Source organism: Mustelus asterias, chromosome 13 (assembly GCF_964213995.1).
Source record: "Mustelus asterias chromosome 13, sMusAst1.hap1.1, whole genome shotgun sequence".
Taxonomy (NCBI): Eukaryota; Metazoa; Chordata; class Chondrichthyes; order Carcharhiniformes; family Triakidae; genus Mustelus; species Mustelus asterias.
The window spans coordinates 9,623,173-9,636,231 of record NC_135813.1 but is presented as its reverse complement, the minus strand read 5'-3'; the positions used below and the strand labels follow the sequence as shown (position 1 = coordinate 9,636,231).

The 13,059-nt window shown below is 46.9% G+C and overlaps 2 protein-coding genes across 3 annotated transcripts in view; one reads left to right on the top strand and one right to left on the bottom strand.

The window, feature by feature from the left end:
- cercam (cerebral endothelial cell adhesion molecule) overlaps window positions 1–13,059 on the bottom strand; it is a 112,127-nt gene that overhangs the window by 24,371 nt on the left and 74,697 nt on the right. For both annotated transcript variants that reach the window (XM_078226291.1, XM_078226292.1), the window contains exons 9-11: window positions 11,025–11,157; window positions 7,665–7,792; window positions 5,081–5,284 (exon numbers count right to left, since the gene is read on the bottom strand). In XM_078226291.1, the coding sequence (XP_078082417.1) occupies window positions 5,081–5,284; window positions 7,665–7,792; window positions 11,025–11,157 (465 nt within the window). The remainder of the gene's footprint in view (window positions 1–5,080; window positions 5,285–7,664; window positions 7,793–11,024; window positions 11,158–13,059) is intronic.
- Window positions 1–13,059, top strand: part of LOC144502412 (ral guanine nucleotide dissociation stimulator-like) — a 301,219-nt gene that overhangs the window by 219,312 nt on the left and 68,848 nt on the right. The window lies entirely within an intron of this gene.

Below are 13,059 nucleotides of genomic sequence, written 5' to 3'. Positions count from 1 at the left end.
CACCTTTTCATTTACACACCGTTTTTTACGAGCACATTGGAAGTATTAAGAGAGGAAATTGCTGGGGCCTTGAGAGAAATCTTTGTATCCTCACTGGCTACAGGGGAGGTCCCAGAGGATTGGAGAATAGCCAATGTTGTTCCTTTGTTTAAGAAGGGTAGCAAGAATAATCCAGGTAATTACAGGCCGGTGAGCCTTACACCAGTGGTAGGGAAATTATTGGGGAGGATTCTTCGAGACAGGATTTATTCCCACTTGGAAATAAGTGGACGTATTAGTGAGAGGCAACATGGTTTTGTGAAGGGGAGGTCGTGTCTCACGAGCTTGATCGAGTTTTTCGAGGAAGTGACGAAGATGATTGATGAGGGTAGGGCAGTGGATGTTGTCTACATGGAGTTCAGTAAGGCCTTTGACAAGGTCCCTCATGGAAGACTGGTGCAGAAGGTGAAGCCGCATGGGATCAGAGTGAGCTGGCAAGGTGGATACAGAACTGGCTCGGTCAAAGAAGACAGAGGGTAGCAGTGGAAGGGTGCATTTCTGAATGGAGGGCTGTGACAAGTGGCGTTCCTCAGGGATCAGTGCTGGGACCTTTGCTGTTTGTAATATATATAAATGATTTGGAGGAAAATGTAACTGGGTTGATTAGTAAGTTTGCGGATGACACAAAGGTTGGTGGATTTGCGGATAGCGATGAGGACCATCAGAGGATACAGCAGGATATAGATCAGTTGGAGACTTGGACGGAGAGATGGCAGATGGAGTTTAATCCGGACAAATGTGAGGTAATGCATTTTGGAAGCTCTAATACAGATAGGAAATATGCAGTAAATGGCAGAACCCTTAGGAATATTGATAGGCAAAGGGATCTGGGTGTACAGGTACACAGGTCATTGAAAGTGGCAATGCAGGTGGAGAAGGTAGTCAAGAAGGCATAAGGCATGCCTGCCTTCATCGGCCGGGGTATTGAGTTTAAAAATTGGCAAGTCATGTTGCGCTTTATAGAACCTTAGTGAGGCCGCACTTGGAATATAGTGTTCAATTCTGGTCGCCACACTACCAGAAGGATGTGGACGCTTTGGAGAGGGTACAGAAAAGATTTACCAGGACGTTGCCTGGTATGGAGGGCATTAGCTATGAGGAGAGGTTGGAGAAACTTGCTTTGTTCGCACTGGAGCGACGGAGGTTGAGGGGAGACCTGATAGAAGTCTACAAGATTATGAGGCATGGACAGAGTGGATAGTCAGAAATTTTTTCCCAGGGTGGAAGAGTCAATTACTAGGGGGGCATAGGTTTAAGGTGCGAGGGACAAGTTTTAAAAGAGATGTACGAGGCAGATTTTTTACACAGAGAGTGGTGGGTGCCTGGAACTCGTTGCAGGGGAGGTAGTGGAAGCGGATACGGTAATGACTTTTAAGGGGCGTCTTGACAAATACATGAATAGGATGGGAATAGAGGGATATGGTTCCCTGAAGGGTAGGGGGTTTTAGTTAAGTCGGGCAGCATGGTCAGTGCAGGCTTGGAGGGCCGAAGGGCCTGTTCCTGTGCTGTAATTTTCTTTGTTCTTTGAGGGATAGCTCCATTCCATCACACTCTGGGACTTGTGCCTTGTAAATGATGGGCAGGCTCTGGGGAATTACGAGGTGGGTTACTCGCCGTAGTCCAAAGATGTGCGGGTCAGGTTGATTGGCCATGCTAAAAATTGCCCTTAGTGTCCTGAGATGCATAGATTAGAGGGATTAGTAGGTAAATATGTAGGGATATGGGAGTAGGGCCTGGGTGGGATTGTGGTCGGTGCAGACTCGATGGGCCGAATGGCCTCTTTCTGTACTGTAGGGTTTCTATGATTCCCAGCCTCTGACCTGCTCTTGTAGCCACAATATTTACATGGCCAGTTCAATCCAGTTTCTGGTCAATGATAACCCCCCCCAGGATATTGACAGTGGGGGATTGAGTGATGGTAATGCCTTTGAATGTCATGGGAAGATGGTTAGATTATAACTTTCTGGCGAAGGTCATCGCCTAGCATTTCCTCTTGCTTCCAATACTGAACTTTGGGGCAGCTACTAAAAGTGGTCAAAGGATCATAGAATCCCTACAGTGCAGAAGGAGGCATTCGGCCCATCGAGCCTGCTCCGACAACAATCCCACCCAGACCCTACCCCATAACCTCACGTATTTATGCTGTTAATTCCCCTGATACTAAGGGGCAATTTAGCATGGCCAATCCACCTATATAAGAACATAAGAACTAGGAGCAGGAGTAGGCCATCTGGCCCCTCAAACCTGCTCCGCCATTCAATAAGATCATGGCTGATCTTTTTGTGGACTCAGCTCCACTTACCCGCCCGCTCACCATAACCCTTAATTCCTTTAGTGTTCAAAAATGTATCTATCCTTGCCTTAATGAAGTAGCCTCAACTGCTTCATTGGGCAGGGAATTCCACAGATTCACAACCCTTTGTGTGAAGAAGTTCCTCCTCAACTCAGTCCTAAATCTGTTCCCCCTTATTTTGAGGCCATGCCCCCTAGTTCTAGTTTCATCTGCCAGTGGAAACAACTTCCCTGCTTCTATCTTATCTATTCCCTTCATAATCTTATATGTTTCTATAAGATCTCCCCACTTTCTTCTGAATTCCAATGAGTATAGTCCCAGTCTACTCAATCTCTCCTCATAAGCCAACCCTCTCAACTCCGGAATCAACCTCGTGAATCTCCTCTGCACCCCCTCCAGTGCCAGTATATCCTTTCTCAAGTAAGGAGACCAAAACTGTACAGAGTACCCCAGGTGCGGCCTCACCAGCACCTTATACAGCTGCAACATAACCTCGCTGTTTTCAAACTCAATCCCTCTAGCAATGATGAACAAAATTCCATTTGCCTTCTAAACCTGCACATCTTTGGAGCGTGGGAGGAAACCGAAGCACCCGGAGGAAACCCACACAGACCGGGAGAATGTGCAAATTCCGCACAGATAGTGACCTGAGGCTGGGTTTAACCTGGGCCCCCAGTGCTATGAGGCAGCAATGCTAACCACCGTGCCAGTTTAGTTCAGTTGACTGGATGGCTGGTTTGTGATGCAGAGCGATGCCAACAACGTGAGTTCAATTCCCATACCAGCTGAGGTTATTCATGAAGGTCCCGCATTCTCAACTTTGCTCCTCCCCTGAGCTGTGGTAATCCTCAGGTTAAATCACCACCAGTCACAGCCTATGGTCATCAGGGACTATGATGACTTTACCTTTCCCATGAGAAGGCGTGTAAATAAGAGTGGACCATGTTCCTGACCTGGAATTTTTACATTAAAGGCCTTGAACTTGCCTAAAAATCTTCCTACAACAGTAACTAATGCAGCAACTACTACAGTAATCAATGCAGCAACTAATGCAGGAACTGCTCCAGTAACTAATGCAGCAACTACTGCAGTAATCAATGCAGTAACTAATGCAGCAACTACTACAGTAACTAATGCAGCAACTACTGCAGCAACTAATGCAGCAGCTATGGCAGTAACTAATGCAGCAACTACTGCAGTAATCAATGCAGCAACTAATGCAGCAACTGCTCCAGTAACTAATGCAGCAACTACTGCAGTAATCAATGCAGCAACTAATGCAGCAACTACTACAGTAATCAATGCAGCAACTAATGCAGCAACTACTGCAGCAGCTAATGCAGCAACTACTACAGTAACTAATGCAGCAACTAATGCACCAACTACGACAGTAACTAATGCAGCAACTACTGCAGCAACTAATACAGTAACTAATGCAGCAACTAATGCACCAACTACGACAGTAACTAATGCAGCAACTACTGCAGCAACTACTACAGTAACTAATGCAGCAACTAATGCAGTGACTAATGCAGCAACTACTACAGTAACTAATGCAGCAACTAATGCAGTGACTAATGCAGCAACTACTACAGTAACTACTACAGTAACTAATGCAGCAACTACTACAGTAACTAATGCAGCAACTACGACAGTAACTAATGCAGCAACTACTGCAGCAACTAATACAGTAACTAATGCAGCAACTAATGCACCAACTACGACAGTAACTAATGCAGCAACTACTGCAGCAACTACTACAGTAACTAATGCAGTGACTAATGCAGCAACTACTACAGTAACTAATGCAGCAACTAATGCAGTGACTAATGCAGCAACTACTACAGTAACTACTACAGTAACTAATGCAGCAACTACTACAGTAACTAATGCAGCAACTACTACAGTAACTAATGCAGCAACTAATGCAGCAACTACTCCAGTAACTAATGCAGCAACTTCTACAGTAACTAATGCTGCAACTACTCCAGTAACTACTGCAGCAACTAATGCAGTAACCACTGCAGCAACTAATGCAGCAACTAATGCAGTAACTAATGCACCAACTACGACAGTAACTAATGCAGCAACTACTGCAGCAACTACTACAGTAACTAATGCAGCAACTAATGCAGCAACTACTCCAGTAACTAATGCAGCAACTTCTACAGTAACTAATGCTGCAACTACTCCAGTAACTACTGCAGCAACTAATGCAGTAACCACTGCAGCAACTAATGCAGCAACTAATGCAGTAACTAATGCAGCAACTACTACAGTAACTAATGCAGTAACTTATTAACTCCTCCTAACTTTAACCCTTGCTAAATTTAACTCTTCCCACCTGCCTCTGGGTCACCCTTTCCCGCTAACAGGTCCATCTTGATGCTGCGGGACTTTGTCCTCACCCTTCATATCCCCATTCACCCTCCACACATTCCCTTTTCCCCATCAATGACATCAAATGCCCCTCACTCACCCCCCATGGACCCTCCCATGCCTCCTCTGCCAAGCTTTGCCCTTCCACTCACTCCCAAGACCCCTTTTCCAAGCAATGCCCTTCCAACTACCTCCCCCCGCCCCCCCACCCCGCCCCACATCATTGACTCCTTTGCTTTGCAACCTGGGTGGCATCTTAAACGATGGGCCATGGCTATTCGGGCAGCAATAAATAAGAAGAAAGCAGGAACTTTCAACAGTACGAGCTCAGTCGGACCATATTTGGAAGACAAATTAAGATGGACTCACTTGGTGTGCTTGTCGTACATGATGGGAAGGAATTCGTCCACAGGAAGTATCTTCTTCAATGGCTCAGAGTTGACCAATTTCTCCGCCCCTTGCAGTGAAATGGCGTAGGCCAGAGTCCAGTAGGAATATTCTGCCACCACCAGGTTGTGGACATTCTCTACGGCCTCCTCTTGATTGGGATTGACCAGTTTGCGACCCAGGTAGCTGGAAAATGAATCAGATTGTCCATCTTTACCCAACTTGATACTTATCCTCATTGAAATATCCCCTCTTAAGGCAATGCCCATCCCTATTCTTAGGTTTGAGTTTGAGGTGGTCCCAAGAATAACAGAGTAAGGGAGTAAGGATGAGCTGTTCACCCCCACCGGCCCCTGCGCTAAGGAAGGAAATTTCAGCCAGTAAGCTGTTGGATGAATCATGGCTTGACCTTAATGTCCCCAGTGCAATCATAGAAGAACAAAGAACAATGAGCAAAGAAAATTACAGCACAGGAACAGGCCCTTCGGCCCTCCAAGCCTGCACCGACCATGCTGCCCGACTGAACTAAAACCCCCTACCCTCCCCGCGCATCTTTGGAGAAGCATAGGATAGAACAGCATGGAAGGAGGCCATTTGGCCCATCTTGTCTGAACTGACTATTTCGAAGAGAAATCCGGTTCGTCCCACTCTCCTGCTCTTGTCCCTGTATCCCAGCATCCTTTTTTATCTGTCAATAGTTCATCCAATTCCCTTTTGAAGGCAAGTATTGACTCCGTATCCACCAACCTATCACAAATTCTACTTCGAATCCTGAGCACGTGTTGTGCTAAAAACAATGTTTTTCTTCACGCTCCATTCGTCAATCCCCTTAAATCCACGCCTCTGCTTTTGATCCATCAGCCAATGGAAGCAGCTACTCTTTATTTACTCTATCTGAACCCTTCATGGCTTCTAACTCCTCCATCAGATCTCCTTTTAGCCTTGTCTGCTCTGAAGAGAATAACTCCAGTCTCTCTTCATAACTAGAATAACCTCAACCCCGGAACCTTGCCTGTAAATCTCTCCTCTACATTCAGCAAAGTCTACGGGTGGAATTTTCCTGCCCCGTCCGCTACGGTCAACAGACCTCGGGTGGGAATTTCCAGTCTCGGGACGTGTGCGGCCAGAAAATCCTGCCCTACGTGTCCATCCTAAAGTGCCCCGTGCCCAGAACTGGACATGACGCGTCCATGTGGTGACTTCACGCGTTCAGAGAGTCAGTGCGGACTCGATGGGCCGAATGGCCTCTTCACCGTAGGGATTCAATGATTAAAATTGTAGAACCCCTACAGTGCAGAATGAGGCCATTCAACCCATTCACCAAAAACAATCCCACCCAGATGCTACCTCCGTAACCCCATGTATTTACCCTGCTAGTCCTCCTGATACTATGGGGAAATTTAGCATGGCCAATCCACCTAACCCCTGCATCTTAAGACTGTGGGAGGAAACCGGAGCACCCCGAGGAAACCCACGCAGACATGGGGAGAATGTGCAAACTCCACACAGACAGTCACCAAAGTCACAATTGAACCCAGGTCCCTGGTGCTGTGGGGCAGCAGTGCCAATCACTGTGCCACCGTGCCACCCTAAAATTCTATTCTATGATGCCCCAACTAGGGCCAAAATTGGATTTTAACGCAACGACCAACCTTTTATATTGTATACCGAGGTGGAAAAATAGACAAATCATCGAATCCCTACAGTACAGAAGGAGGCCATTTGGCCCATTGAGTCTGCACCGACCACAATCTCACCCAGGCCCTATTCCCATAACCCCACACATTTATCCTGCTAATCCCCCTGACACGAGGGTCAATTTAGCATGGCCAATCAACCTAACCCGCATCTTTGGAGTGTGGGAGGAAACCGGAGCACCCGGAGGAAAGCCACGCTGACACGGGGAGAACATGCAAACTCCACACAGACAGTGACCCAAGGTCGGAATTGAACCCTGCTCCCTGGCGCTGTGAGGCAGCTGTGCTCACCACTGTGCCACCCTAAAAGGGAGGCACAGTGGCTAGCACTGCTACCTCACAGCGCCAGGGACCCGGGTTCGATTCCCAGCTTGGGTCACTGTCTGTGTGGAGTCTGCACGTTCTCCCCGTGTCTACGTGGGTTTCCTCCGGGTGCTCTGATTTACTCTCTCAGTCCGAACGATGTGCTGGTTAGGGTGCATTGGCCATGCTAAATTCTCTCTCAGTGTACCCTAACAGGTGCTAGAGTGTGGCGACTGGGGGATTTTCACAGTAACTTCATTGCGGTGTTAATGTAAGCCTACTTGTGACTAATAAATAAAGTTTACTTTTACTTTAAAATTCTTTTCAATGATGACCCAACTGGGGCCAAAAGTGGATTTTAATGTAACGACCAATCTTTTATACTGTATACTGAGGTGGAAAAACAGATCATACTCCAGAACAATGAAGGAGAAAAAAAGGAAAACTCCTCTCCAACTCCCACCTTGAGAGATTGGAACTATTCCGGGGATAGCACATTGGTGCTGATTTTCGAAGCGAAATAGCTCCCTAAAATGATGAATGTTTCATCTTTAACATTTACTTACATCAGGTCCCATGTCAAATTGGCATCCTCGATTTCTGACAGCAGTCTCTCCAACTTCCTCTTAAAATAGGCCTCAAACCTCACGTCATCTTCAAACACCACGGCCTTGTTCAACTTTCGATCCATAACCTGCAGCAACATTCAAATGTCATTAGCTCAAGTGGAGGGGGTGGTTTGGAGTGCAGATTCACCAGAACAGTATCGGGTCTTAGAGGGTTAAATTAGGGAGGTTCACTCTCGCACAGAGGGTTGAAGGATGGACCGATTGAGACTTGTTCGGGGACCAGAGGAGAAACCTCAAGGTATATCACGAAGCCAGACTAGACCCCAACAATTTTTCTGTTTTGGCATTAGTGAGAGGATGGGATGTTTCACTCCAGACGCAATTCTACTGACAATCCAAGGAGCTTTTATCAAAACAAACTTTATTTAACAACACAGTTTAATGAATTAGCTTAACTTTTAACAATTGAATGACACTTAAAACATGGCAAGATACAATTATTAACTGCTAACCTATCACCATTAGTTCCAATCAAGCAATATTTCTCTGATAGACTTAAACCCCGCTTTAAAATTAGTTTGCAAAACACAAGCATACTTGCTTTGACTTAGGTTAACAGTCTTGGAGCTTTCAGAAAGTCTCTGGAGAGAGAGAGAGAGGGAGAGGGAGAGAGAGATACCAGAATTAAACCGCCTCGCCCGCCCGAAGCTCCTAAGATCCCGCCCGAGGTTCCTAAGACCCCACCGGAGGCCAAAGGAGAATGCCGTTCTGCGAGCCTCCTCTTTCCGGCCAGAGAGACAGAAACTTCTTTCTACCATCAGTTTCAGGCAGCAACTGCTCTGAGTTTAAAAATGAAAATGAAACTGTTCTTTTCCTGCAGGTTTAGCTCCCTCCTCTCATTAATCACATGACTCTGTCGCTGTAAATCAAAAACTCACATGGCTCTGCATAACCAGTCTAAAATCCTAGCTCCATTAACTCTGCAAAGTAACACATTCCGAGCTAAAATCAGTTATTATCCTGCATTCTCAGCATTGAGCTGCATGTTTCCCAGACAAATTGACTCTTGTAACAAAACACCGCCTCTTAAAGCAGCCTTAAACATAAAATATATCAAAATAGCACAGGATCAAAGCAAGATGCTTAAAAAGTGACAGGGAGGAGCTATTTTTCCTGGCGCGGGCAATCAAGAACGTGATGCCATGATCGTAAAACTGGAGCTAAGCCAGTCAAGAGAGCAAACATGAACCATTTTTCACACAAAGCGTAGTAGAAATGGGGAATTCTCTTCCTTGCAAAGCTGAGAATGGTCAGGTAATCGAAGCTTTCACAGAATACTTCAGTGCAGAATAGACCCTTTGGCCCATCGAGTCTGCACCGATGCATGAAATGCCCTGACCTGCCCACCCAATCCCACTCGCCAGCACTTGGCCCATGGCCTTTCAAGACAGAGGTAGAGAGATTTTTTTTAGATAAGGATATCAAGCGATATGGAACAAAGGAAGGTAAATGGAATTGAAATGTGGAGCAGCGGTGATCAAATTCAATGGCAGGGTAGGCCCAAGGCGGTCTGTTACTCAGTGACCAGGAGACCTCATTTCTTACAATTTACTGCGGTGCTTCCTGGCCTTGGAAGGGGAAAGATCTGCCAAGGTTCACTCTCCTCATCTTCAACCACTGACGCTTGCTGCAAAACGTTTGTGTGGTGTGTCTGAATATCGGTCGGAGACAAGAAAGGATATTATTAAACTAGAAAGAGTGCAGAAAAGATTTACTGGGATGCTACCGGGACTTGATGGTTTGAGTTATAGGGAGAGGCTGGATAGACTGGCACTTTTTTCCCCTGGAGCGTAGGAGGCTTAAGGGTGATCTTAGAGGTCTATAAGATAATGAAGGGCATAGATTAGCTAGATAGTCAACATCTTTTCCCAAAGATAGGGGAGTCTAAAACTAGAGGGCATAGGTTTAAGGTGAGAGGGGAGAGATACAAAAGGGTCCAGAGGGGCAACTGTTTCACTCAGAGGGTGGTGACTGTCTGGAACGAGCTGCCAGAGGTAGTAGTAGAGGCGGGTGCAATTTTGTCTTTTAAAAAGTATTTAGACAGTTTCATGGGTAAGATGGGTATAGAGGGATATGGGCCAAACATAGGCAATTGGGACTAGCTTAGTGGTTAAAAAAAAAGATGCAATGAACAAGTTGGGCCGAAGGGCCTGTTTCCATGCTATAAACCTCTATGACTCCATAACATCTGGTTCAAGACATGATTGCATTAGTCTTGGCACACACCAGAGGCTACACTTGAGCAGGTCAAGAATAAACACTTGGTGAAGTATGGTAGAACTAGAATGGGAACTATAACACTGGCATCGAAAGCCATTCTCACTGACTGGGACTAACGAACTGTATTGATAGTTGTGATCAGACTGAATGGTGGAGCAGGCGTGAAGTCACGCAAAGCAAGAGGGGCTCAAGTTCAATCTCTAGCCTGTGTTAGATTGGCCAATCTCGACCTGCATGGCCAGTGGAACAGCCATTACTGGTAGGTTCAATGTCTCAAAGCTTCCAAAAGGTAGGAAAGCTCAAAGCAGAGATGCTGCCCCTGCCTGCTAATCCAATGCTGGAAACTCAGAGTAGTGCGATGTCCCTCATCCCATCTCCCGGACGCACACAGGAAGAAGTTACTTTGTTGAGGTTTCAAATGGACGCCAGCACCCACATGGGCGGCACGGTGGCACAGTGGTTAGCACTGCTGCCTCACTGTGCCAAGGACCCGGGTTCGATTCCCGGCTTGGGTCACCGTCTGTGTGGAGTTTGCACATTCTCCTCGTGTCTGCATGGGTTTCCTCCGGGTGCTCCGGTTTCCTTCCACAGTCCAAAGATGTGCAGTGTAGGTGGATTAGCCGTGCTAAATTGCCCCTTAGTGTCAGGGGGACTAGCTAAGGTTAATATATAGAGTTATGGGAATAAGGCCTGGGTGGGATTGTGGTCGGTGCAGACTTGATGGGCTGACTGGCCTCCTTCTGCACTGTAGGATTCTATGTCTACAACTGCCGAGAGTGGGAGTCAGCACCTTCAGGGGAGGAGAGAACCATGTAAGGTCAAACCTCCACCACATTTCAATGTCTGCCAACCCCCATGAAATGTATTTGGCAGCGCAAATGTGAAATGCAAATAGGTGTTTCCGGAACATTCCAGAGAGAATACGTTAGGCATCGCATGATTTAATGAAGTCAACACTTCCGCGTTTCTATGGACACAACACTTTGGATCGCAGAATTTCAGATCCAAAGCCCAGGGCAAAAACACAGCAATAAAGAAAAGGACCACATAAACAGCCAACATGTCAAATTTACATACCTCTTTCCAGATGGAATAGTGGCTGAGGAAACATCCGACTTCTCCCTTGGTTAGAGTTCTGCCGGAGAATGGGTCATAATATCCAGGTAGCATGTTAATTCCCATGGCCTTGATGCTGCTACTATTAAGGGCACTGAGGAGAGAGACGCAGAAATGTCAGCAAACAGTTCCTCTGCCCTCAAATTAAAACATGCCCACAGCCCACCGAGGGCAAGAGCCATAATAACGGTAACACCAATGCCTTGAAGCTATGAAGTTAAGCCTCCCTTTATGACTGTGAACACATTGGACCATACCTTCCTCCGAGTGGCAGTCGGTGTCTGGATAGACACATGAACAGATGGGGAATCGAGGGATACAAGTGGGTAGTCTAGATAGGACAACGTGACCGGCGCAGGCTTGGAGGGCCGCAGGGCCTCTTCCTGTGCTGTACTGTTCTTTGTTGGTGTAGGATTACCGCTCCCCACCCACTCGCCTGCACCAAATTTCCACTGTCCCTTTCTCACCCTAACCCTCCTGACTCAGGCTGGGTGAGATCCAAGCAGCGTCAGCACCCGACAAGGCCCTGCATCAAAACCTAACAGTCGGAGTGGAGGAGGACAGGCTCCCATTTTTACGTCACCAGCTGCCATAAAGCGGGTCAGTTTAAAGGTCACATTGCAAGTGACAGGCCAGGGAGATGGTCAATGTCTGATTTGATTTGATTTATTATTGTCACATGTATTAACATACAGTGAAAAGTATTGTTTCTTGTGCGCTATACAGACAGAGCATACCATTCATAGAGAAGGAAAGGAGAGGGTGCAGAATGTAGTGTTACAGTCATAGCTAGGGTATAGAGAAAGATCAACTTAATGCAAGGTAGGTCCATTCAAAAGTCTGACGGCAGCAGGGAAGAAGCTGTTCTTCAGTCAATTGGTACGTGACCTCAGACTTTCGTATCTTTTTCCCGAAGGAAGAAGGTGGAAGAGGGAATATCCGGGGTGGGGCTTGGGGTCCTTGATTATGCTGGCTGCTTTGCCGAGGCAGCGGGAAGTGTAGACCGAGTCAATGGATGGGAGGCTGGTTTGCGTGATGGATTGGGCTACATTCACGACCTTTTGGTCTTGGGCAGAGCAGGAACCATACCAAGCTGTGATACAACCAGAAAGAATACTTTCAATGGTGCATCTGTAAAAGTCAGAGTCGTAGCTGACATGCCAAATTTCCTTAGTCTTCTGAGAAAGTAGAGGCGTTGAGGTAAGCAGATAGAATTTGGGGTGGGTGAGGATCAGACATCACAGTGGGGGTTGGGGGGCAGGGGGGCACTCAGGGGCAGTCTCTTGCAGGGATCGCTCTGCCTGTTTCAAGCAGCTATGAAGAAGTTAGAAGAGGTTTTTCTTCATTTAACTTTTTCTGAGTAACTATTAGCGTAACCCTGGCGGAACCAGCCGAGGTTAGTGACTCAATTTGCTTTGGCAGATGGTTCCCAGTGCACGGGAGATTAGCCCTTCTGGGCAATGGCCATGCCAATGCTTCCCTGGGATGTTCCAAGAGGCTTACCCCCATTCATCTCGGGAGCACTCCCCTGAAATCCGACGCTGGAGAGCCCAGAAGCTAGGGCTCATTATCTAAGCCAACGCTACATGGTAATTCATAGTTGGAGCAGGGGAGGCGATGGCCTAGTGGTATTATCGCTAGACTCAGAAACTCAGCTAATGTTCTGGGGACCTGGGTTCGAATCCCGCCATGACAGATGTTGGAACTTGACTTCAATGAAGAATATCTGGAATTAAGAATCTCCTGATGACCATGAAACCATTGTCGGAAAAACCCATCTGGTTCACTCATGTCCTTTAGGGAAGGAAATCTGCCGTCCTTACCTGGTCTGGCCTACATGTGACTCCAGAGCCACAGCAATGTGGTTGACTCTCAACTGCCCTCCAAGGGACATTAGGGATGGGCAATAAATGCTGGCCAGCCAGCAACGCCCGTGTCCCAGGAATGAGTTAAAAGAAAGCTATTGCCTTTTCAGATGAGACGCTGAACTGACCCC